This window comes from Corvus hawaiiensis, chromosome Z (genome assembly GCF_020740725.1).
Source record: "Corvus hawaiiensis isolate bCorHaw1 chromosome Z, bCorHaw1.pri.cur, whole genome shotgun sequence".
In the NCBI taxonomy this organism is placed as follows: Eukaryota; Metazoa; Chordata; class Aves; order Passeriformes; family Corvidae; genus Corvus; species Corvus hawaiiensis.
This window is the reverse complement of record NC_063255.1, coordinates 59,923,369-59,950,682: the sequence shown is the minus strand read 5'-3', so window position 1 is coordinate 59,950,682 and position 27,314 is coordinate 59,923,369. Positions and strand designations below refer to the sequence as shown.

General features: G+C 39.3%; 1 protein-coding gene across 3 annotated transcripts in view; it reads left to right on the top strand.

The window, feature by feature from the left end:
- The window catches only part of ADAMTSL1 (ADAMTS like 1), a 414,253-nt gene that overhangs the window by 256,133 nt on the left and 130,806 nt on the right, over window positions 1–27,314 (top strand). For all 3 annotated transcript variants that reach the window (XM_048292487.1, XM_048292486.1, XM_048292488.1), the window contains 2 exons: window positions 953–998; window positions 12,854–13,090. In XM_048292487.1, coding sequence (XP_048148444.1) covers window positions 953–998; window positions 12,854–13,090 — 283 coding nt within the window. The remainder of the gene's footprint in view (window positions 1–952; window positions 999–12,853; window positions 13,091–27,314) is intronic.

Genomic DNA, 27,314 nt, shown 5'->3' with positions numbered 1-27,314 from the left:
GAATACATGCTGCTGAGTGCAAAAAAGTTATCTGGCTGTTGACCTTTATTTTGTGAGCCCTGCCAGCATCAGGGCTGATATGGGTCTGCTGTGGGAAAAAAGAAGGAGAGCCATGAAGAGCACACATCATAGTACATGCTTTCCTTGACCTCACTGGGCTGCTCTTTGAATGCTGTTCTGCAGCAGCGAATTGAGGGGAAGCTTTTATGCTCTCCTTCTCCCCTCATATGAAATTGGGAAAAAGGCATGTCATGCTAGCCTGAAAGACAGTAAATCTAAACTGAAAGAGAGTAGGTTTAAGTTAAATATTATGAAGAAATTTTTTACTGTGAGAGTGGTGAGGCACTGAAACAAGTGGTCAGGAGAAGCTTTGGATGCCCCATCCCCAGAAGTGTTCAAGGCCAGTTTGAATGGGGTTCTGAGCAAGCTGGTCTAGTGGAAGCTGTCCCTGTCAATGGCAGAGGGATTGGAAGTAGATGGTCCCTTCCAACCCAAACTATTGTATGAGTTCATGCTGCTGCAGGCATTGTTCCTCCATCCCAGCGCCCAGTTTTTCCCAAGAAGAAGACAAAGCCTGCCTGCTCAGACTGTGTCAGTGCTAGACTGTGTGCCCAGGAAGACACAGAGCTATGCCCTTGTGAAATCATTATGAATTGCTTGGAGACATGAGACATTATTAATGTAATTCTGATGCTGTTTTTCAGCTAAATTCTGTATTCTCACTTCTAATCTCATTTACAAACTGATGCTACCTTCTAGAAAATAATTTTAAAAGAAAGGTAGGAAACTAAGGAGTTGTAGCATACCTCAGTAGGGACAGATAATCCTTTACTTTGGGGAAGAGAGTTGGTGGGGGAGTAGGGGATTAGATATGGGAAAGTAAACATTATGTGTTGGCTTTCTATATTCAGCTATTAATGTTTTTGGGTTTGTTTTTAATTTTTGGACACAGGACCTGTGAAGGGCGAAACATCCGGTACAGGACATGCAGCAATGTGGTAAGTGAAGTATAGCTTTGATATGATACAAATCATCACGTATGATAATCACTTCCATATTACAGCAAATAATTTGGTAAAGCGATTGTGAGAATATTGTAGCTATCTAAACTACTTTCATACCACAGGACCACAGAACCACACACAAACCTTTGTCAGTGCTTGAAAAGTAGAGAGATTACAGCATAGCCTGATGCTAAAACTGTCTAGAAGGGATTGCAGTCACAGCCACCACCAAGTCAGTGAAACTTCGGAGCTGGTCTTTACAACCTCCCTGGCAGAATCAAGACATCTTGTGTTCTCAGTAGTACTTTGATAACCAGCTGGTTCACATTGGCTAGTCTGTCAGGCTGGAGGATTAAGCTGTTAAGAATTGAAGACAAGTTAGTAGAAGATATGTGATTCTATGATTCTGTATGTTTCTGTTCACTTGTGCCCTCACAGCATTTTAATTCTGTTGTGTGTCTTAGAGAAGCAGTTTTGCATAGCCACTACCAGTGTTTTGGCAGTTCCAAAGGCTCTTGCTGTTTTTTTTATATGTGGCAAATATAGTTTTCAATACAATAAAGTAAGAAACTTCAACTTCTGTCTCAACAAAGTGAAAGTGTGTTTTCACTGGTGAAAATTGAAATAGAGGCTTTCATATGGAAAGTTTTATTGAGTGCCAAGAATAGTAAACGCTCTCAAGTTACATGGAGAAATGTCAGTTTTACTAGTAAAGATGGAAAATGAAATCAAACGTACACCGGGCCAAGCTTTCTCATGCCTGATAGGGACATATTCAGGAGCTTTTCAATACATGCTGTGTTTTAAAAGTTTAACTTTAAAAAAGGAATATGTTAGCTCATATTTAGCTTATCTTTACTTCAATAGACCACAGTTCATAATGAAAGAAACTGCTTCTATCTGAGTTTTAGTCTCCTATGCAGTAAGATTTCTCTCAGTTCTTTAGGAGTTGGTCTTTGATAATCCCTGTGAGCCCATTCCAACTCAGAATATTCTGTGATTCCTCTGAAATTTGTTCTGATTGTATTGTTTGGGTTCCTTAAAAGTCCCATCAGTCTAGCCTTCACCTTCCCTAGCTGACAGCAACTTGTGTAGCTAATAAATAGATTTGCTAGCAGATTAGCAGTCCGGTTTTCCTCTAAGGAACTTAGGCGACCCCACACCTATGTGAGGAATGGGAAGTTTGATTTGTGCTAGTCAAGTTGCAGGCCATAGCTCTGCTATATGACACAAAAAGAAAAAAAAAAGAAACAAAGAGATACTGTTAAAGGCTAATTGGACTACAGTTAAGCATTTGTTTTGGTTTGGTTGCATACTGTATGCACATTGTGACGGTCCCTTTCTGTGTCTGATCTGCCCCTGTGTATGCTAAGAGCAGTGAGACAGTAGCATCCTGCTCTGCTGCCATGAGATGTTCCTGGATCACCCTGATGAAAGGCTGGAGCTTTAGCTGGGTTGCAACCCTTATTTTCGAATCACTGGGTTTAACTTTCCAAGATAAGGAGTATTTCTTTAGAAGTTATTTTTAGCTTAGGTTCTGCTTTGCAAATGTGCACCTGAACAATTTTCCTTCAAAATAAAACCTTGCATAGTTTTTTCAGGCAATTCCTTTACGTATCTTGTATTTGGCAATACTGGCTCCAGAATTTCCAACTATAGCGGGTTCAGTTCATAACCAGGCACAAACACCAATTAAGTGCAGTGGTTTGGTTCAAAACATCCATTACTTACTTATTTACCTTCTGTGAGATAAGAATTAGGAGAAAGCAAAGTAGGCACAAAACTTAAAAGAATATAAAAAAGTTTATTAATAGACCTAAAAGAAAGGAAAAAAAAGTCAGACTAAATCTTCAGAATACTTCTCTTCCCCCCACCTTTCTACCTTCTCCCACTGACAATGTAAAAAGACAACCCTTGAGATTTTCAGTTTACCATCTCTATAATAATTTCTTTTTTCAGTTCACTTGGGGAGAGGAGTCTCTCTTGCTCATGCTATGGAGACATCTCCACAAGAAGTTCTCTCATGGCTTCAATGTCACAGCAAGACAGCTACCCAGGATGGTTCTCTGCTCGCATGTGAGAGCTCCTTCCCTCGACTTACAGCTTTCCCCACAACTGCTTTTGAGGGTCCAGTCTTGAGCTACTGGGGTACCATTTTAAGGATGAGCTGTTCAGAAGCAAAAGGTTCTCTTCACTTATCTCTGGGAGCATCTTCATCTCTAGGAACAGAGGTCTTCTTCTTCTTCCATGGGAGCAAGGGTCCTCATCACTTTCATCTCTCTCTGTTCAAGCTTCTCATCAAATCACATCTAATTCAACATTTGCTTGTTTCAGCACAGATACTTTTGCTCGCAATTACAGTTTGAACGCTCCACCCCCCCATGCTTTCATGAAATTACAAAGGGTACTCTGATAGATCATAGTCCATCACCACCATAGCCTTACAGCAGAATTTCAGCTTCTAGGTTTGAAGCATCTCCTCTTTCTCCTCTCTCGGGGTTTCAGCTCTTCCTTCTTCACTGACTTTGGTGTCTTTATGGTGTTTCCTTCACGTGTCTTCACCTTTCCCTTTCCTCTGACTCGGGAGAGGATTGATGTCTGCAGGCTTCATCTGGACAAGGGTCAGTCTCACCCAGGCCTTGCAGCTGGAATTCGCCTTTTGCTGTTGCTCACATGATCTTTGCCGGGCAGCGGCCTCAGATGAATTTCGGCCGCACTGGGTGAGGGCCGGCCTGGCCAGGCCGAGCCGCGCTGCCGGGCCGCCTGCACGGCGCAGGGCTGTGGGGGCTGCCCCGCACGGAGCAGGGCTGCGGGTGGAACAGGGCCACTCGGCCCCGGGGTGGCTGTCTCCCGGCCGGCCCGGCCCGGTCCGCACCGCACCGAGGGGGCTGCGCCGGGTGTCCAGCGAGCAGAAGCGGCTGAGAGCTCAGCCAAGCCAAGCCCCTGCCAACTCGGCCGGGCTGCGCCGAGCAGGGCCCGGCCCGGCCCCGCTGGGCCGTGCTGCGGCCCCCCAGTTACCTGTCCAAGAGCCGGAAGAAAGAGAGTCTTCCAGGGGTTTGTTCGTTCTTAACTGTGGATCTCAGAGGTGTGTCAAGCTTCTTAAGTGACTTAAAACGTTGCCAATATTCAAACTGGCCAGTTGATTGGTTCTATTGGGTCTAGAGGAAGCTGTAAACACTTCTTTGCAAAGAATCACTTCCGTGGCTGATGGAGCCTTCTTTAACTGGAAACCCAAACTATGCTAAACCATGACACCAACCCAGCAATGAGGTTTACAGCTGCAGAACTCACTTAATTATTTCATACCAAATAATCCAAAACAAAGCTTTCAAGCTTTCAGCTTTACTATGCTGAAATCACTGACAATTTTTCCACTGAAATATGAAGACCCAGGACTGCATTTATGATTTTAAACCATTTTGGTGGGGAGTGTAAAGAATGGCTTGTGCAGTGTAAATCTAAAGCCATTTGGGAGCCCCAGGCTTACATCTCTGTTCTAAAATCCATTCTGTTACTGAATTGTGCAGTTTAACACTGAAATACTCTTTGTCTCTTTCAGAATAGTAAAAAAAAGTTAAATCATGTACTTTGTCTTTAATGAAGTCTACTCTTTTGTCTCCACAATCCAAAGATGCATATACACAAATTGGATCTTGAAAACAACTCATTAGCCCATAGCTTGTTGTGGAATTCTGCATTAGGAAAGGTCCACAATCTTCTGTGTATTTTTCTTAACTCAGATTTTGCCTTTAAAGATTTCATCCACAAAGACACTGAAAATCCAAAGGTTGGAAATTCCAGGCTCATGAGACCTATGTTTTCATCTCTTACATGACGGTCTTTGCTTTGAAGGCAAGAAAGATCAAATCCTCCCATTTTAGTCCTGCAAATGAAGCTAGCTATCATGCATCATGGAAAATTCCTTTTTGATTCTTGTGAAAATCACTGTGTCCTGAAATACACTTTTCATTACCATTATCTTGTGCATAGCTTGAGGAATGATGTTAATAAAATAACCAGTGTTTTTGTTTTTTGCAAGCTGTCTTTCCGTGAACTTACATGGGATTTTTTTATGACCATCCTCTTGCAGGAAAGGATGGGTGGTCACATATACTAAAAGCAAATTATTTGAAATGTGAAATTGGAGAATTGGAAGAATACTTCTTGGAGTCTGGCAATGAACACATTTTATAGACACTATCATTTGCAAGATTTTGCTACAGCTGGTTTTAATTCATCCTGAAATTAAATTACAGAGGGGGAAAAAAATGAGATAAAGAAAAAGAGAGGCAAGGGGAAAGAGTGGCGTGCCTGTTTTTCCACTGACCTATATTAATTATTCCAGAGGTGCTGAATAATTTTGCGTAATAAAGACTGTGGGAAAGACTGATACTGCTGTCTGTAAAGCTTCTGAACAGTCCTTAAAAGAATAAATCCAATCCAGTATGTTTGCCTGTTGTTGATCAGAAACTAGAAAAATTATGGGTATGAAGCCACATGTGTAAATAGTAAAAGAAGGAATGAGAGAATCTGAAGATGATTTAGGGTTGAATTGCATCTGCTTTTTTTCTTCTTACTATTCACATTGACTTCAAGCATGTTTCCAGCCATTTTAGAATATAATCATGGGAGGGATAGAGGCAGTTATTTATTTTTCTTTAGAAAATTAGTCTGAATGCAATGAAAACATGTTTTTGCAAGTATCTGGGTTGTTATACTGAACATTATGCAAAATAAACAAATATATTTTCAAAATCTGAGTAGGGTTTTTTTATTTGTTCTCTTTCTTTTTTTTTCCCAAGCTAGCACACTCTTTTTTCCTTCTTCTATGTTCATTCTTAGTTGCCAGGTGTTCTCCAGTTTTTGTACCAGACCGTCATGCCACCTCATATGCCCTCTCTCTTTTTCAGTCCTTTTGCCACTCTTCTGTCTTTTCCTTTCTCTTCCCTTCATTTATATGCAAATCACTATGAAGGTTGTTTGATTATGTACTGTCTTTATGCCTTTCTTCTCAGTTATCAAACTCCTCCTTGTGACTGAAAGCATTTTTATTTTCCCTGATACTTTTCCTTTCGTTGCACTGCTTTCTGAATCAGAAAAAAAAAAAAAAAAGAGAAAAAATAAAGGATGAGACTGACACTGAAGCTGCACAACAAGGCAGCTCTTTCAACGAGGTTTCCGTTAAGTCTAAGATAAAATTTGTAGACTGTAGATCCCATTAATCACACAACCAAAGCTTGTAAACACCACCTGCAAATCTTTTTATACATACCTCACTTTCTTCACTTGGCTGAAGTACCAGCTGTAATGTCATCCCCCACTTTTTGGCTTGCATTCAGACAAGCTATTTCCATCCCTGTTTCTTATCAGCTCATGCTGCATTTTGTATACACCAGCAATGATGTTGTTCATCTTACTTTCTACAAAATAACACTATCTTCTTTCCATGCTCTAAACCCCAGCCTGGAAAGTGTCAAACCTAAACTTCCATATAAGTACATAATTCTCAGAAGCATTGGCTTATGTGTATGAGAAGTATCATCACCAAGTAGATATTTTCAGACTTACAAGAGTGATTAGCAGAGTTTAATTTTTCTACCCAATGGTGATTAGAAATGCCATTTTGCAGTCAAAACTCCCAGTTTACATTTTGCAGTAAAAGATTAAAAAATTAAATAAATTATAGGCACTACTCATATCTCCTTACAACACACAATTTATATCATGTCAATTTACTTTTTAAGTGGAAATTCTTCCAAACGCAGGTCATTTATTGTGACTACAGTCTGTTCTTCAAACTGTTGGGTTGTAGTAACTACCATCTTATTCCTGATTGGGTGCATTTTAAAACCTCAGTGTGTCATCTAGAAATTATTTCTTCATACTTGGAAAAAAGTGCTTTTAGTATCTAGCAAATGACAGAAGCTTGGACTTCTGGATTTGCAATCTTCTCAGCAAGCAGAACTGTGAACCTGTGTCAATTAAAAGATAGAACAAAAAAACCCACATTGTTGCCCGTTACTGTAAATGTATAAAGAAACTTTGTAGACCAAATAATCACTTCCCTTACAGTACTATTTCATAACTTCTCAGGACTCGGTAAATCACAGTTTTAAATTCTCTATTTCTGATTTTTTTTTTTTTTTTTAATTTGAACAGCTCGTTTTTATCTGATCATGTGGCACCCTTGATGCTTTTAGAAAAATATGCTTAAATATTATGTACTTATGTTAGTTTTTGACTGAAGTATTTGGAAGTTTTCATGCTGAGATTAAACTTAGTGTATCTAATTTAAACACTTTGCTTCAATATTTAAAAGGGATGGACAGAAAAAAAGACATTAAAATTACATGGAAGGCTGAATACTGAATTATTTGCCAAAATGGGAACGTACTTCCAAAAAAGGTGCTTTTTTGTAAAAAAAAATTATTTTATAAATATTTAAAATGACAGATATTAATGGAAGTTTGCATTTATAGCTCACTGACAATTCTAGCTCTCATCTCCATTCCATGTTTATTTAACACAGAGAACATTTGCTGATATTTCCCCATTTTCTTTGTTCCTATTATTTTTCTCAGGCTTCTCTCTGACAGTTATTGCAATGTCTTGGGGTTGTTAGAGAAAGCTTTAGTATGAGCCCATCTCAATCTAAGCAACTAAGTATGATCCTAAATTATTTCTAAGTTCATAGAAGTAGGCTATTGAAAAATCTGGCTGCAAGAAATGTAATTCATGCAGGGCACTCAACAAGGCTTCGAGGCTGAGTGGAGCTTCTGTTAAATCCCTAGATCTCCTAAGTCTCTGTGTTTTTAACTAAAGTTCTTACTTGGTCTTAGACAAGCCCCTACTTGAGGACCTCAGGTTTTCTTCCTCGGTAGGGAAATTGGTGCAGTTGAAACACTGTGAGTACTTCATGGAACTGATTCAATAAGCTGTTCTGTCAGATGCTGCACAGAGTAGTCCACTTGTTAGTAATTTTTTGCACAGGGGAAAAGCTCCAGGTATAGTAAATCATTCTTGGCCTCTGCAAATATACAAGCACATATATTGTAAACTGTTTTAAAGTTCCTCAACTGTTTCCACCTATTGCAGCTCAGATAGGATCTTCTACATTTCACCCACTAAGTAAACTTTAAAAAGGCTGACCCTCTTTTGTCCCATGAAATCTGATCTACCTGTCACCATCAAGGGACATCTGGGATTCATCTTACCTTTTCCACTGGATTGTTGATTAATAGAAATTGTTTTGAATGGGATTCAAACATGGCAAAACTCCATGGACCTTATGAATTAAAATAGGGTAAAATAAGAGGTCAAGTTAAAAAAAAAGAAAATGGATGTGAGGAAGAAAATGAAGCCATAATAATATGGGCCACAATACATGCCTAAGAAGTGAGGATGAAACTCCTGTGTATATTTTTAAATGGTTTGCATAGATCAAAGGGGTTTCTGATCACCTTTATAATTATATACGTTCTCATTGCAGTAGAGGAAATCGTGACCTGATAGGATGAATAGAGATTATAGGTATCCAGCACAGGCTCAGTGTTTCGGCACTATCTCATGAGCCTTCATGAGCTAAAGGCCATAAAAGATTCACCTGGGACTCACACAGTTAAAGGAGGAATGGTTGTTTCCTTGTTTCCTATTCACTGGAATTTTTCATCCCTAAAAAGTCTTAATGAATAGGAAGTTTGAAGATAAATGGACTTAGATGAAACTTTCAAGTTTATTAGTTCTTTCTGATTCTTCAAGGAGTGCAATGACAGCAGTACCTCATGTCTGCAGGGGCCCATAGATAATTTCCAAAAGAAAACAAAACTGGTAAGACTTCACTATAGTACCAAAACTGGAATAACCTGAAGCAGGACTGTAGTACTTTTGTGGACAGATACCAGGGCTGCCACATGCTCCAAGACAAACACAGGCCATGCAAATGTGGTTAGCAAAATTCCTCACAGAACTATATAGCCCATGCAGAGATGCACTACCTCGGGTTCACTACCGCACTGACTTGGCCCATGACTTCTGGCTGTCTCAAAATGTCTGTCAATCTGTTGTGCAGGTAGACGAGCTGCACAGTATTACACAGCTCCCAGAAACAGGCTCTTAGCTGGAGGAACATGTAACTTCACGCATGCCAATGAAGCTGTGCTAGCTGGCAGCCGTAGAGGATCCCCTTACTCTAAACCACCATTCACATACCAAAAGCAGGCTGATTTTTTCAAAGACTTTGTGGAGTTAGTCTGTATTTTCTCTTGTCCTGGAGCCAGCAGTGCATAAATAAGGCACAGCAAGACTGCCTCAAAACATCAAGTGGCCTTATCTAAAGGTGTGCAAAGTGTTTAGAACAAAATAGAAATTTACTGCTTGAAAATATATAAAAAAAACCCACTGGTTTTGCCTTATCTTCTATTTCAGCAATGAGAATACTTACTTATAGGCTGAGAACTTATGATTTATGATTGCACAGAGTCTTTGATTATATGGTTGCACAAATCTCAGCATGAAGAGGCTCTGATCCCCACTGACATATAATACAAACAAAAAATAGTAAATTTGAGATGAAAGAAAAAATAGATGTGCAAAGTTCTGTACAGTTCCTATGTTTTAGCTCTCATGTGACCTAATTCTAAAAATGGGTAATATTCAGACCACAAATTTTCTTAACACTATTTTGATAATAAAAAAATATTACGCAGTTTGTGAAGGTGTTATGCATGTAGATACAAATACTTGTGCTTTTTTAACCAGAAGGAAATATCCTTCCTGAGGGAAAGAGATCTCCAAGGCCTTCAGGTAAATTTAGGATTCAGGATTTCAGCAGGAGAAAAGTTAGTGTACCAGGCTGTGACCCTTTTTCACATCTGTGTGCCAAGTGTGCATATCTGTGTTTCTGACTGCTTGCATGTATTCTTAATCACTTCAAATTTCACATCAAAACTTTTTTTAAACACAAGCTCTGCTATTTAAATCTATCATTTTATTTTGACCACAATATCAAAGACTGGAAAAATTTGACATCGGTCCTGGTCACCTGCCGTGTCATGAAGACTTGTTATGTTGAAGTATGCTTTTTATTTCTTTGATTTAAAAGTAAAATCAAACACAACAAACATAGTATTGAGTTCTGTACAAAGCAGGATTATGAATTCTGTATGTTGTGTGCTTTATTGGGCCTTTTTTTCTTTGTAAAAATAAAGCTGTTACAAGCCAGGAAGTTCTGAAGGTAGAGCCAAGCTTGAACCAAACAAGAGAGTTGACTTGGATTTCTGCAAGCAAGCCTTGGCTTGGGTATCTGCCAAGCGAATAGACCTGATTGTATTCATTTACAGACAGGAAAATTCAGAGAAGGGTAGGCACCAGAAGATTTTGTGATAGGAAATACAGCCACTGTGTTCTTCTTCCCTTGTTTGAAAATAGAACTAAACCAGATCGTGGGTCAAGCTGTAACTGTCTTGTTGTTCATCCTTTGCATAAGAGCATAACATAAAGACCACTTTTTCTCTAATTACAGAGCTGTAGAGGAATAATGAATTTTCCACATACTTTTCTGCTTGCTTCAGTGTCCAGACTTTGTCCTGTATCAAAAGTTTGCCCAGATTATAAAAAGCACCTGATTTCCCCTCAGTTTTTGTTGATATTTGAAATCAAACTGAAATACCTGCAACTTTTTTTTTTTTTTAATCTTCTGTGATATAGAAGGACTCTGTTTGAGTCCTCCAGCATTAAAATACCATTTTCAGGCTTGGACTTTCAACCTCCACTTTCAAAAAGGAAGAATGAGCTCTGGGTTACTGCTCTTTGATACATATTTTTCTAGGGCTAGATTTAACGCACATCATTTTTTTTCTCTTATGCCTTAATCCATTGAACCTTTTGTAACAGGAAGAGTGTTGCCTTGCACTTAGACCACAGAACTTTTGACTGGAGTTTGATGCTTTACTTTTGGGGTGCATCAGGCTCAAATACAAAGGAAATTAATTGAATATTTGCACACATGGTACAAAGAAAATTAGATGACAATCTGTGGCTAAGACCACAGCTTGTATGTGTGTATAGTTCACAACGAGAAATGTTTGGAGTGTTGCAATCCAAGATTATTCAACATGGCAAACAAAATGGCCATAACCACATTCCAACAGTGAATGAGAGGCCAGAGTGGCTAACCTGGCTTTAAGCCAAGAGCTTATTCATAGCCAAGACTGTGCCGTGTTCCTTTGAGAGGAGATTTGAAAGTTTAGTTTCTAAGAGAGATTTTATTTTAGATTTTAATAATAAAAAATGATTGATTAATGTCACAAAGTGACATGCAGCCTCCATGTCTTTCATACCCAAAGCTGTAAGAGTCTGCCCTTTTAAAAAGATGGAGAAAACTGTTAGTGAATGAAGTGGTAAAAAAGATCTGAGAAACATAGGTGATTATTTAAACTAAGAAGACATATTTTCAGTCAGCAGCAATAAGACTTTCCTGGCTGGGAGCATAAGAAGTCCATGAATAAGGTTGTCATTAGTGACTCTCTAATAGGATGAAGTAGTTTGAAGGCAACAGAGAATACAAGTATCTTATAAGGATATTGTTTAGTTATGTGGTTGTGTGTACATCAAAATCTTTTTCTACCAAGTCTATAATCAACATTTAGGATTCTCTGTTAAAAAAAATGTTAAAGTCCCCAAGCAGAGGGTGTAACAACTGTTCGTTTCATCTGGTATTTTATCAGATATCGTCAAGGAGCAGATTCCCTTACGGCAGTAAGGTGGAGGACTCTGGGATCTTAATAATCTGAGGGAGTCATATTGCCAACATTTGGGGTTTTTTGCCTCAGTTCTCATTATGTTTAATGTTTTCCGTAAAGCTTAGCTCCTATATTCCTGTAATTATGCAAGAAATTCAAGTTACTTCTAAAAAAACTCTAGTGAATCCCTAGCCTTTGTAGTTGCTTGCTCAAGAAGACTTGGAATATCATTCTTCAAGGATCAAAAACTGGAAAGGAAATAAAAAGAACTCATGTTTATTTTGCCTAAACTCATGATTTTAAAGCTCTTCTTGCTCTCTTGAGAACCTTTCTAATGTTTTTCAGTGCTAAGTGGTAGCAAGAAAGTATATCTGGGTAAGAAAAGCCTAACATTCTTATCAATAAGGTACTATATGCAGTATGAGTGGTCTTTGGTTTTTGTATCAGGTGGACTGAGTTCAGAGTTAGATTTATACATCTCATGAATCTCCTGAAGAATTAAAAAAGGGGCTTTTTTAAGGTCTTCTCAGAAAACTGAGACTTTAAAAAGTCCCTAATTATGTGAGATATGAAATCTTAAGTTAAAGAAATGCAAATATGTGTCAAATGCTTCTGATTCTTGTTGCCATACCAACTGATTTAAGTCACTGAGGCAAAAAAAAAGCTAGTGGCAAGAGCTTAAGTAAAGAAACAATTGAACCACATAGTTCTTTTCTCTTTCTCCTCAAACAAAGGGAAAAATCTGTCTGGAAAAGCATGGCTGTGCACACACACTTCTCCACATATGAGCACAAGTAGAATGAGATCCAGAAAGAGCACTGTGATCCCCTTTTGCTTAACCACAAGGCTGTGGTTAAGACTTGTACAGTGCGTTTCTTATTTCCCATTTACATATGGTCTGGGTGTTCTTTTAATACTTTCATGGAAAGAAGAAAGAAAGGTATAATTATCTGTTAAATTATGTGTAGCTGTAGCTATTTCAATCACTCTTTTTTGTCTAAACAGAAACTCTCTACATCTGGCAGCTGTGGAACCCAGCCAGCTGCATGATACTGCAACTGGCTGTCCTGAATAGACCTGCTGATCTTGTCCTCTTTTCTTTTTCTGCAGGACTGCCCACCAGAAGCAGGTGATTTTCGTGCCCAGCAGTGCTCTGCTCACAATGACGTCAAGTACCAGGGGCAGTTGTATGAGTGGCTTCCTGTCTCTAATGACCCTGACAACCCATGCTCACTGAAGTGCCAGGCCAGAGGAACGGCTCTGGTTGTAGAGCTGGCTCCAAAAGTTCTGGATGGGACACGGTGCTACACTGAATCCCTGGACATGTGCATCAGCGGCTTGTGCCAAGTAAGGAGAGAAGCCCTGCCTTAACCCCTTTCCTCATGACTCCTCTCCTCACAGGCTCACTCCCTCTCCTCCTCCATACTTGTGTCATTTTAGGGTCTTTGTTTTAATCATCTGTTTCCATTCACTTAAATTAATTTCTTGGGGGGTCGGGGGAGGGGGGGGCGGAGGGCAAGGGGAGGGACATGTATAATTTCAAAGATTACTTTCTCACTTTATGCTGCTTCCTTGGGGTTCTTTTGAAGTATTTTATTATCTGGTTTTGAACTGTTCTGTATAGTTAGCTGCAGTAGCAGATCCGATTTGAAGCAACAGAAGAAAATAATGTTGTAGCTTTTAATTTGGATACACCAAAGTTTTCCAGGTCTATCAAATTACATTATCTTTGAGGATTATTGCTCCCTGTAAATCAGAAACCCACATGGCAGTAGATGAGGTACTAAAGTGAAAAAACTGCTGTTCCTCCTGTAGGACTAGGCAAGCTGCTACATCTGCTTGGACCTCAGCATCCTTATTTGTTACCAGTGAGAAATGGAGGCTTTTTGACCCTTCACTTCACAGTGCATGGAGACCTCTTGGTCATTCAACCAATTTATTCTCTCTTGATTTGTTTTTGTATTACCTTTGTGCTTTTATGTATACATTGGTGCCTTATCATTGCTCCTGTTAAATAACTTACTCTATCTACATTAGATTTTATTATTCTGAACTACATGTAGATGGCTGGTTGACAAAGGGAAGGACTTCTGCACCATCTCTGTTAAGTTCTGAGAACATCTAAGTCTCAAAAACGGTTGAGGGCATGTTTCATTGCACGGTCATCTTAAAATCTACGTAGGCTTGATGTGTTGTTTGCTTTCTAGTGTATTTTCAACCACTTTATTTTTCTTTGGAAAGCTATTTTTCTTTGGAAGCTTTCCTCCTGTTTCTTTTCTCTTTGATTTTCTCTCCTGAGCCAGAAGCAATGAAGTAAATGAAATAGAGTAGATAGTAGAGATAATAGGGCTAATCTCGTTTGTGATCTGAAGAAGGCAATCATCTAGACCTCTTCACCTCAACACAGGGCATGCTTCGCAAAATTCTAGATTGCCTAATGAGACAGACTATTTTTAGTCTTGTTTTCTGTTTTTAAATCTTTTAAAAACTTGACTGAAAGCACAAAAATCTGGATGGGAAAAAGATTCAAAGTTTTTTGCATATAGTGGCCCAGAATTTAGGAGCAGGCTGATTTCTGGCTTAGTCCAAATATGAAGCATACTTTTTCTCAGGAAAACTTTCCCTTGGAAACAGAGTTCCTAAGCATCTAATACTAAAACAAACTCATTTGCATTCTCGTGACAATTCTTACTTGGAAAGCTGAAGGTAGCTGCACTGTTAAAACTATAAAGACTGATGTTATTTCTCTGTGGCTTAAGAATAGACAAACATACTAGCACTAGTGTGCCTGAGTAATTTCAGTTAAACTAACCCTTTTCTTATATACCCTAAAATGTTAGAATAATTTTTAATGCATAAATGACTTTATATTTTCCATGTTCTTCAGCATTCAGTTTCTTCAGCAGTTTTGCCATATATTTACAATTACTGCATTTTTGAGGATGACCAAAAAAAATTAAAATATAAATGCTCATGCTGTATTCCTCACAGTGAAAAATGTGTGTGTTAGATTTAAAGCAACTCAAAGTGTTATTATCTCAGTTATCCAGTCATATCTTTGTGACAGTAGAGGTACTGCATTAAAAAATTTGTAATTGATTTTGCCCTACTTATAGGACAGCAATTTTTTTACTATCTATCACAGCAATAGCTAGTACTACATAAGTAGTCCAGAGTGGTAAAGAGTATGGAATTTGCCATAATAAGTGGTGAACTTTCTTTAAAAGCCATGATCTTCCATTGCTTCTATAAAGGTTATTTTAAAAGACTGGGAAACCATAGAGTTATAGAAGAACAAGTGGAGCATTCTTTCTCTGTAAAATTTGTGTGAATAAACTTATTTCTGTAAGTATAGGGAATTCATGTAAACTTCAGAGAAGACAAAATACGATTTTAGAAATTATTTCTATTCACTTGCAGTAGGAGCTACAGGCTACCACTTACCTAAAATGGTTGACATACTGTAAACATAGTAATCATGGGTCTCAGTAGTTTGTGAGAGTTCATAATGATCCTGGCAGAAAAGCAATATTTTCATGACATGTCTCTGGAACTGCATAATTTGGAGCAGTGTAGCAGACAACTGTAGTGATACAGATATGGTTTGTCACAACTGCAAAAAATGAAGTCTCCTAAGATGTATATTCCATATAAGGTCCTGAAGATTGAAAAGTGAAGTATGTTTCTCATGTAGTTTAACAAGGGCAAGAGCCATTTCACCTGGTAGAGGGCAACCCTGGTTTTGTATGCAGATTGGAGAATGAGATCCTTCAGAGCAGCCCTGCAGAAAGGTACCTGGAGATCCTGGTCAGAGGCAAGTTGAACATGAGTCAGCAGTGCCCTGGCAGCCAGGAGAGCCAGCCCTGTCCTAGAGGGCATCAGGCACAGCATCGCCAGCCTGGCAAGGGAGGGGATTGTCCCACTCTGCTCTGCACTGGGGCAGCCTCACCTCAAGTGCTGGGGGCAGTTTTGGTGCCACAATTTAAGAAAGATATTAAGCTATGAGAGCACATCCAAAGGAGGGCCACGAGGATGGTGAAGGGCCTTGAGGGGAAGGTGTATGAGGAGCAGCTGAGGTCACTTTTTCTGTTCAGCCTGGAGAAGAGGAGACTGAGGGGAGACTTCTCTGTAGCCTTCTACATCCTCATGAGGGGAAGAGGAGGGGCAGGTACCCATCTCTTCACTCTCATGACCAGTCACAGGACTTTAGGAAATGGCATGAAGCTGAGTAGGAGGCGGTTTAGCTTGGATGTAAGGAAAGAGGTTTTTCACCCAGAGGCTGGTTGGGCACTGGAACAGGCTCCCAGGAAAGTGGTCACAGCACCAACCTGTTTGACTTTAAGAGGCATTTGTACGATGCTCTCAGGCACATAGTGTGATTCTTGGGGTGTCCTGCACAGGACCAGGTGTTGGACTAGATGATCCTGATGGGTCCTTTCCAGCTCAGCATATTCTATGATTCTATGACAAAAGGTCCTTTGCAACAATTGTGCTATGTTGAAGACGAAGAAATATATTTTCTGGATTGCTCAGAGCAAAACTACTGAAAGCAACTAAGTTTACCCTCCTATCGGCTTGCATTGATCCAAGTGTTACAGCAACCAAGAAGGAATTGAATGTTCTCGAGATACAACATTATACATAAAACGTATGTCTATTTCATTATAGTCTGTGCGAGAAACTTGAAATAGTAAAAGTGATGTTAATATCGGTGTATGCTTGCATAGATGTAGGGCATTTTTTCCAGTAGATCGAACAAAAGTGTCAATTTTCTTAACTAACCACAGCAATGTATTTCCTTGTATGCAAGGCTTGGGTCAACCCATAGCCTATTGTGTGCTCACAAGCTCTTCTTCAGATCACTAATGGCAGAAATTAAAGGTTAGTCGTACTGCCCTCTCTGTGCCTCAGTACTCACTCCTGATTTAAAGGTGATACTTTTCACTATCATTGACAAGAATGTATTTGTTAAAAATAAACAATATTTGGAAATTATAAGATCCCTCTCTCATATTTATCCTTTATTTTTCATATTCTTTGGAAGTTTAATACTACCAGTACCTCAGTGGCATATTTACAAGTCTGTGTTTAATTACGAGATTTTGAGCTGAAGCCTTTGTTTTGCAACTACTAAGGCCACTTAGTAGTTAAAGTCAGAAGAGACATCTGATTCTATTCAGGGCAAGCTAAGCCAATTTTGTGTGTACAACAAGCTGTATCCCTGAATCTTTGATTCACGAAGGAGTATGGTTAGAGATTCTTAAAAATATTTTCAATTTTTATTTAAGGAGATAGGGTTTTCGAGAAGTTATTCAGTAGCTGATTCAGATATACTTCATGGCATAGGGCAGTACCCATGAGTGGTAGTCCAGAAATCATGCAAGCTGCAGACATCTTGCCTCTCTCTGTATTATATAAACATAAATGTATTTTCCCATGAAAAGATGTATAACTTGCCTTTGTTCTTTGTGTGAAACTCCTAAGAAATTAATAGAAATTAATAGGAATTAATTTCTGAACACTCTTTTTTTTATCTGTAGTTTTACTCTTGAATGCATAGTGAGACAGACTATCTAACAACAGCATTTTTCAAACAAAAAAATTTCAGTATGTGATGCATTTTATTTCTTCCTAATCATCTTGTTCCTTCTGAACATTTTAAATTCCTTTCTGTATGGATATCTGTGTAATTTGGGTCTCCTTTTTTGTCTCCTCTTTTTAAAGAAATACAGATTACTTAGATCTTTGGGTCTCATTTTGAGTTTACCTCAGGTTATATCATGGCCCATTGGTATATTTTACAGCTGCTTGAACCACAATGCTGAAGTCAATAGAATGCTCTTTTAGGAAATAATGATTTGAAGTTCAACATTATGAAACCTCTTTATAGGTAGAATTAATGGGTATGCTGAGGAAAACACATTTAAAACTTCCAATTTCTAGTTTAATTTTCCCTGTTTGCAAAATAAATTCCCGTGCTTCAAATCCTTTTTGGGGGTTTTGAGAATATAAGCAATTTCTGCATACAACAGTTGAAGCTGCTGAGTTGGAGTGTGGTGGGTTGATCCTGGCTGGATGCTCTCTGCAGCCAGACAGAGGAGAGAAGTTATAACTGAAGGCTCATGGGTTGAGATAAGGAATGGGAGAGATCACTCACTGATTACCATCATGGGCAAAAGAGACTTGGGGAAATCAGTTGAATTTACTGCCAATAAAAATCAGAGGAAGAGAAAGAGAAGTAAAACAAATCTCAAAAGCATCTTGCCCCCTACCCCTCCCTCCTCTCCTCTACCTCCTCCCTGTGAGCTGCAAAGGGAGATGGGGAGTAGAGGTTGCAATCAGTTCATCACACATGTTCCTGCCACTGCTCAGAGAGAGGAGTCATTCCCCTGCTCCAGTGCAGGATCCCTCACGGGGGAGGCAGTTTTCAATGAACTTCTTCAACGTGAGTCCATCTCATGATCTACAGCTCTTCATGAACTGCTCCAATGTGGGTCCCTTGCCACAGGGTGCAGTCTTTCAGGATCATCCTGCTCCTGCTTTTATTTGAAATCAGGGTTATTCTTTATCATCACACTTAGCATTATCACAGCAACAAAACCAGGAAATTGGCTGTACTGAGCATGTGTACTAGAATACTGATTTGTCTGCTCTGTTTCATGCAGCTCACACCTAGTGTTTAATTTCTCTGAAAAGGATACAACATGGGTATTTTCTGTCCTTCCTTCCTTCCTTCCTTCCTTCCTTCCTTCCTTCCTTCCTTCCTTTCTTTTACTAATGTAAACAAAATCTCCTTTGTGTTATCCAGCTTCCCTGTCGCAATCAAAAAATATAATTTCTGTTTCTGCTTCAGGGGAAATATTCCATTTTAATTTTTGGGGTTTTTTCTGTTTTCCTCATCTCTTTCACTTTTTCCTCTTATCATTGTCTTCATACTTAGTTCTCTCTCAACATATTTTTTGTCTTCTGCATGTGTGAATTCTGCAAATGTTCTTTATTTTAACTCTGGCAAGGAAGAAAAAGAAAGTCAGTCTTTGCTTCCTCAGATGGGTGATCAAGGATTATTCAAGGCTTCTTCTATACCCAGTATGGATGTCAGAGTCTGTGTGTTGCCGTATAACACCAGATCTGGGTTTTTTTGAAAATAATTGTTATGGTTTTCATTAAATATGTGGCCAAATAGTAAATTGTTGTGCAATTTCCCAAAAGTGGGTCCCATCAATATCATAGCCAAATCCTCACCTGATGTAAATGAGTATTGTTTTCCTGAAGTCACAGTCATGGACAAGATACTTTCAGTCTGGGCAGTCTCTTTTACTTACACAGCTGGAGTGACCCTTGTCTTCTGCTATCCTTTTTGTCTCTCCAGCCCAGGGATCCCAGGGGACCACATGCCATACAAGCTGCTATGAAGTGTGTGATTTGTGGGTTTGCTTTAAACATTCAACCACAGCTCAGGACAACAGGAGTGAAAAGTCATGACAGCTGCATGGTTTTCATGTTGAAAGGCTAGACACTGAAAATAACTAAACACGCCCTTTTAGCTATCTGCTGGAAGGATGCAACAGTGTTAGACTTCCCATCAAAGGCAAAAAGAGTAGGCATGATCTGTGAAAGATAGAGTCAACTCTAGCAGAAAATTTTGAAAAAAAAATTGTGCCAAATTGTTGCTGCCTGTTTTGAGCTTCCCATCCCCCCTCCCAAAGACATGTGCTCCGAGTTCCTTTGTTCCAAGCGCGGGCAAAGCCAAATGTAACTCAGACTCTTCAGCAGTGTCTGATTGGCCGCTCACCCCGGGTCCGCCCCCAGTCATCCCCTTGCCCCTTCTCCGAATAAAAAGATGGTCGAGGGGAGGCAAAGGCTCTCTCTCAGCTCAGCTACCTTCCTGTAAACACCTCTGGTCGTCTGTCTCATTTGAAGGCTTCTAACTGCAGGGAATTGAGCGAGCAGGGAGCTATATTTCTCCCTCTTTGCTTCTGCTGATGGTATTTGCTCTGCAGCTGATTCAGGTACCGATTTTAGAGCTACTAAAGTGCTAGATCGCCCGTGCTACCTCTCAAGGCTGCTCGAGGCTTTCTAAGGCATTGAAATACAAGCGCTAGCCGGTATAAAGCTGAAAAGATACCTTCCACACCAAATGATGCTAAAAAATGAACAGCGCCATTTGGCTGAAAAGTCAATAAGAGTCTTACTGGTCCAAGAAATTTATGAGAAATGTGTTTGGGAAGAGTTATATACAAACCAGCTTCTTGTACATGTAGAAGTGTAATACCTGTTGATTCCTTAAATTTCTCTGAAGAAGCAAGATAAAAGAGTTCTGCTTTTGCCTTCTGCTTTCTACATACAACTTGAAAAGCTATTCTTCTGTTGGTAAACCAAATCTAATCCTAATAGTAAGAATGTTGTCATTATTATTACTATTACTATTACTATTATTGGTGTTGCCTTATTAAAGACCATAAAATTGCTTCATATATATGATGGAATAACACAACGAATTATATTATAGCTCTAATTGCAGGATTAGATCCAATGATTATAAAGCTGGGAATTTTTAAGAAGGCTGTTAACTAAACTTGTTACTACAAAAAAGTTGTTTAGAACCATAAATGTCCTTTTGTTTCTTCTCACTCCAACTCTCTCCATTACATTCATTTAATTTTACAGGTTATTTGTTAAAGAGAGCTGCATCCCAGAAATGCTTATATTAATGTCTACTATTTACAGATTATTAAATTTTCCTTTACAGATCTACTTCCAAATACTATTAGAGGTAGTTTAAAAAATTTCTGGTTTATTGATTCCTAAGAATTTTTTTTGCTGAGCTGCACAGTGAATTCAAGTCAGCTAACAAACTTAGTTGCATTTAGCTCCCTCTAGTTACCTCTGGTTGGTCAGAAGTCAGACTTGGTGATCTTAGAGGCCTTTTTTTGATTATGTGTCCTGCCCATGGCAGGGGGGTTGACCTAGATGACCATTAGAGGTCCCTTACAACCCAAACTAGTCCATGGTTCTATTTTCTGGTTCTATATATGCCAGTACTTAAATGGCTCTGTGTGTGTGTGTCTGCATGTATGCTTCTAATTTTTTTCATCAGAGACAGAGGCTATGCAGATTGGTGCATAATTCCAGAAGAATGGGAAAACCTGCTCTACTTTAAGTAGATGACTGTGCTGTATTTCCTGTGTATCACGACTTCAGGATGGAGAGTTTCTCCTTCTCCCTTCCATGTACCAAGTGTTGCTGCACACATCCTCTCCTGTTTCCAGCTCAGCCCAAAATACAGAGCTAATCAAGATAACAGTGTCACGTGTTTGGAGTTGGTGCATGGATATTGTACTCATTGGCATAGTAAACCTGCATGAGACAGGTAAAAGTAAGATTAAGTGGTCACCTCAGCAGGCTCCTGAAGGCTTATGAACCTGCCTTGGGCCCTGACTGTCCATGTGGGATACACTTGGGGCATAGCTGTCGGAATTTGCAGCTGGGCCTGTGGCTGCTCCTAGTCATTCCTTAGCTTGGGATCTGACTTCTTTGCATGCTTTCCTTTCAAGTTAACTCAGGTTCTGAGGAATGAGAACACCAGGAGTTCATCCTGCCCAATGTGAACCCCTGGAAGAAAACGACCTCCATTTTCCACCCTGCAACATTAATTGGTCTAATATTAGAGACTGTCCTCATCCTCCTGTAGCACCGGTAACAATGAGGATCGTGTGCTGACCTTGACAAGTGGTCCAGTTACTGTGAAGACCCAGGACAGGTGTTTTGCAGGTGTTTTAGATAATTTCCTTTGTCTTCCTAAATGTCTTCTCCTAGGGCCTACATGCACTTCTCTCACACACTGAGCAGCAGGCTGGAATACCACACAGTATAACTAAGCTGTTTCAGCAGCAGCTTGGGGACGTGTAGCCTCTCTCAGGTATTTGAACTGTGAGAGATGTCTGTTCCTTGATTATGTGACCGCCTGAAGCACCAGAAAATCTTTGCTGTCACTGTTACAACAAAGCTCTGCAGCTGGATCGCCATTGATCTAGCCAACAGAGAACCGACTCCTGCCAACAAAAGAAGCCTGTACCCCCAACAGAAGAGAGCTCTGAGTAGCAGTTTCAAGCATGTCACGAAGTCACAAGAGCTTACAAAGAATCGCAGTCAAATGTAACATGTCACAAGTGCCAGTTAAATGCATTTACAATTAGTGTTTCATGGTCTAGGAGAAAAGAATAAGTCCAGCAGGCAGAATTTACTCTTGATTTCTCAAGCACGTTACTACAGGGAAGCTGAGGGAGAGCTGCCTTGATGAACTTTAGATGAAGTCTTAGAATGACCTTTGCAATCACTTTCTGGTGTAGTATTTTAATATTCTTCAAAAACTGACAGATCTTTCCCCTGGAACTGCTAAGATATCCAGATAATAGATGTGATTCTTCTGAAGAAAAGCAAGCATTTCAGCAATGACGTGCTAAAGAGCACTTGCTAAAAAAAAAGTTAGTTTTTTTCCTCCTCCTTCAGTAAATACACAGGCATGCAAGGATAAAGGAGAAACTAGTTTTTACTCTAGCTCAATATGGATATGTGAGCCTAAATGCAGCCAAAACCAAAGAAAAGTGTGAATGAAATGTGTAAGTGAATATGAATAAACACAAAAGCTTCTTTTCTTCCTATTGTTATCTGTTTATAAACTGTTGGAAGTTAATTCTGTTTAAATGTTGCCTCTTACATAGCTGCAGCCTCTGGATTTCTGTATCACCAGAGAATGAACTAGAGAGAGTTTTGTTCACACATGTCCACATTTGTGGACTCTCTTATGGTGGTCCACACAACAAATTGGTTGGTTATAAATCACTGAACCTGAAAAATTCACTCTTTTTTTTTTATGTTGGAAGATTTCTCCTAATTAAATTTGAATGTAAGGAGTTTTCTTTTCCCCACATCCCAGATTTTAGTGCATCTATAATCCTCATTTAGAAGTGGCAGCTTTAAAATTTGGTTAATTGCTGCTTTTTAAATCAAGGGTAGTTCCCTGAGAGAAAATTAAAAAATAGAAATTTCTCTTTAGTTCCTTCTGCTTCTGGGTGTTTGCTGTTTGCTTCTAGAGCTTTGGCTGAACCATTGAGTCTCAATGTATTGTGTCTGCTGTGCTGGCTGAGTGAGGCTACACAAGGGTCTTTGTTTAAATATATTAATAGCAGAGAGCTCTGGCTAGCTGAGAATGATGGGACAGATACCAAGCAGGACCTGCGATTGGTTGCAATGGATTAGTGGTAGATAAGGCAACCAGCAATAACAAATCAACAAGCTGGCCAGCCATGTTTCATATGTTGGAAGGTGTACCTTAGCCACTTCAGTGGCTGTATTTAACAATTTGGGTACTCATCAGTAACTGAATTTTGTTTCACGATGTCTGAACTGTTGCAAGATATATTTGACTCGAATGCCAAGCGAGTACGCTGATTTCACATGGCACTGAGCCTGCTCTTACCAGCATAGTTACAATTGCTTTGCCATTGTGAAAATCATCTTATGGTCTTCAATTATAATTGGATTGTGGTGTAGCTCCACCTGAATTCCTGGGGACTTGGGGGAGTCCTGCCTAGTGCCTAGTGCTGGTCAAGATTGCCTGTCATGGGATAATGTCATGAGGCTGTGCCGGAAAAATGCTGGGGCTGCAAAATGTCATCTCAGTCAGTGCTCTGAAGGGCAGATACTTCTTCAGCAGGGGCTGCAAGTCCCCGTGTCACAGACATCAGCCCAGATCCAGTTTGCTGTACAGGCTCAAGCCTGTACTCTCCCCAATAATTTGAAGAGTAGGGCAGCTCTTCGTGATGATTCTGTAAGATTTTGAACCCAGCTGAAATGATAGCTCAGATCCAAATCTTTCTTCAACTGAGCAGTGACAATCCACACAAGTCCCACATTGAGCCCCACATTATCTATGTGAAGGGCAACTTTGTTTTTCTGATTCTCAGAACTTTTTGCATTTGAACTGCAGACATGCCCTTTGAAAAACAGAGAGATTTCTTTGTAATTGGCTAGATTTGAAAGCTTGCTTTATTAAATTATTTCCTGCCCAGGATTTCTTAATATTGAATAGAAATTATTATGAAAACTTCCTACTTCAGGGCATTTCCAGACTAGCAGGGCTGGAGCAGAACCTGTCATTGCTGGTCCAGTTTTATTTCTGGAAAAATCTGCTAAACTGAGCCAGAGTTCAAGTCCACAAGGGGAACACGTGCACTTATAGCACTCATACACGCACTCAGTGAGTTAGTTCCGACTCCTGTTGTGGGACTTCCAGCCTGACGCCTTTAAACTACACAAAGCAGTTGATCTGCTAACTTGATAACCATCTTTTTTCTTGCAGTGTCCTGTAAAAATGATTTTGCAATGTGTCTCAGAGTCAGGAATATCCCTATTCTTCTGTTTTGTCAACCTATGGGCTGTGAAGTGGAGTAGGGCAGGGAGGGGGGCATGGGGGGGGGGGGGGGAAGGGAGGGAAAGTCAAACTCAGCATGAAGTCTGGGACTTCAGCCTAAATGTAATAAGGAATCTTTACCTCTGAGTAGAAATGTGGTACCTTATGCCAGAAAACAATACAGGCTTGGCCAATTAGGGATTAGCTGTTATTATTCTGGCTTTTTGTTGCTAGACTTTTCTATGCTAAACCCATAAGGAGAATAAAAAATCTGCTCATTTTAGAGGTGGTGAAGAAGGTCTGGGCAGGCAGTTGGTAGTCACTTGTGATTTCCTCACTCTGGTACTACATGGCTGACATCTTCATATACTGAGAGACCTCCAGAGCTCTGCAAAATCTGCCTTTACTGCTTTAGGGGCATTTAACCACAATAGTAATGAGCTTCATAGAGGCACGTTTAGAAACGCACAAGAGCTTCATCCAAAACTTATCAAACTTATAAGTACATGTTCTTGATTTTAATGGAGTTTGGATTAGATTGTCAGGGAACTTAATGGAGCTGCTTCTGACATTTTGTGTGGTAACAATCTGCAGTTCAAGCCTCTGACCGCACTTCAGCAACTTGAAACTCAAAAGATTCCAGTGTGGAAAGTCTGTGCTTCATTACCCTGCTTTAAGGGGAGGAAACTTAACATGTAATAGAAATGAGTATGAAAACTGCTTACTTCAGAACATTTCCAGGCACAATTTGTTGTAGTAATCCATTTTCATTCCTAGTGGGGGCTTCCTTCCCAGACCTTTATGGATTCAAAAAGACTTCATCTCCCTAAGCCCCCCAGGATATATTAAGATCAGAACTAGAATGCATTGGAAAGGGAAGTTTCTATCCCACAGAAACTTCAGAATTTCAACATTGGATCCAGCTTCAAACCAAGACAAGGAGTTGACATTTCAAAGCTTTTCAGAGAGTGAAATATTCCCTAGGCCACTGAATTAAAAATGTCAATGTTTTGTTTCAGACTGTGTCCCCCAAACCATTACTGTGAGCTGTATATTGGAGATAGAATATCCTTATTGTTTCCTTTGCTTACCATGCTGATGAAGTAGTGCCTTCCGTGGTGCCTATTTTCATGATGAGGTCCTCAGCCACCTCTCATCAGATAAGTATGCCCATAGGTCAGGGAATTGGCAGACTTTTCTAGTTCTGCAGACCAAGTGAGTCAACTTTTCTTGATAGCTGGCCTCTCCTAGTGTCTTGGATCTTCGACATCTCTGATAACAGCCATTTTAAAACCTTCCCTCTGTGTTTTGATCATGCTACGTGTGAATGCTGAAAGAAACAATTCTGCCTTCCTGTTCCTTGTTAACCCTGTGCAGATTTCTAGGGTAGTGGTGACATATTTTCCACCCATTCCATAATCTTTTTCAATGAGTTCTCTGCGGCCTTGATGGACAGTGAAGATAATGTTATGGAAACGACATGTTCTCAACTCAGCCAAACTCCTGTTTCTTCTGCTCAGAGACAAAAGATATTGTTCTCATGAACTGTGTCTTTTTTCAGGAGCACTTTAATATTTCCTTGTCTGATCTTTTGCTTTCATAACAGTCCAGCCTGTAAAATGTTTTCATGTCAGAGCTACTAAAAACTAATATAAGAGATCTGGAGTAGTGCTTTTCATTTTAAAACACCAGTGACTCCATTGCAAACACTAGCAACCTTTCTAGTGCATGTAATTGCCTTCAAAAGATGGAAGAATTTCCCTATGTATTGAAAAAAGAAAAGAAAAGAAAAAAAAGTGAGCTTGGGAATGTTTTTTATTTCAGGCATTAGTCACTCATAGTTTTTTTTAATGAAAATTTCATACATATTCCCAGAGCTCTGCGTATCTATTAGAACAGATAATCTAACAGAGTAAAGAAAAAATCTTTTCAGAGACCTTGGGGAGAAATAGGAAATTCATTTAATTTCATCAAAACTTTTAATTGCATAAAATTATCTGAGACACTGCCAAATACAGTAAGGTTAATATACATTTTGCACATACCACAGAAGTCTTAATATTCACAAAGGTCTCCATACTTCCACTTTGCTCATACTTCCATTTGATACACAGCATTTCAGCAGAAGAAATATTTTTATGATGTACACTGGTAATGGCTGTCCAACTCAGAAAAATAAACAAGCCACATATAAAAAGATAACTTCCTTTCACATCTGAGATTTTCCTGGTGGTTTCCTCCACAAGTTGTGACCTAGCTCCAAATTGCTCAGTTTATAAATTAATTTTAACCAGGCTATAGCCCATGGCAATATGTGAGCTGATGATTCATAAAGTTAAAAATGCTTTAAAGTAGTAAATGCTGTTTTTTGAAATTGGTTACCTCATACCTGGATTTAAGATCAAGCCTATTTCATATCCAAGCAGTTCACATATTTGCTTCAAAATAGGCAAAGGCATAAAGATTTGTGTACCACTCTAACCTGAATTATTGATTATAAAATATGAGCAGATATGAAAGGGAATTCTAATCTTTCTTTTGTTATCTGAGTTCCCCAGCAGGATGCTTCTCACTGTGGGTGCTAGTGATCTCTAATGCACTAGAAGGAAAATCTGATTTGTAGCCATTGTCATACAGTTTTCAGATCATTCAAGTGGTTCTTTTTACCATCTTGTCTACACAGTGACATTCATGGAAGTTAAAGCATACGAGTCTGCGTATGTTGAAGGTGGTTCATCTCCTGTAGGGATATTCTTATTCAGAAAAAAAAGATGTAAATCTTACATAGTACCGTGGATACAATTTGTGTATCTGTACTTGGAAGTTTTGTATGGAGTAGTCACAATCAAGATACTTTTATCTTTGCTTCAGCTTTCTAACTATTATTTGTTGTGGTGTTTCTAATGTGTTAAAATGTCTCTTGCAGTCTTGCTATGACTAGGTTTTCAAGAAAATGTATCATTTCTGTACAACTGTTACTTTTTTTAGGCCTCATTAATTCTCTTGGAGGCATCATAATGTAATGTGACCTGGAAGCAGAAGGTAAAATCAAAGACATTTGATGATAGCTTTCTTCAAGCCTGAATCTATAAAGATTTAAATTAAATAAATTATATTGTCAATATGACAAATAATCAAAGAAACAACTATTGTGCAGCT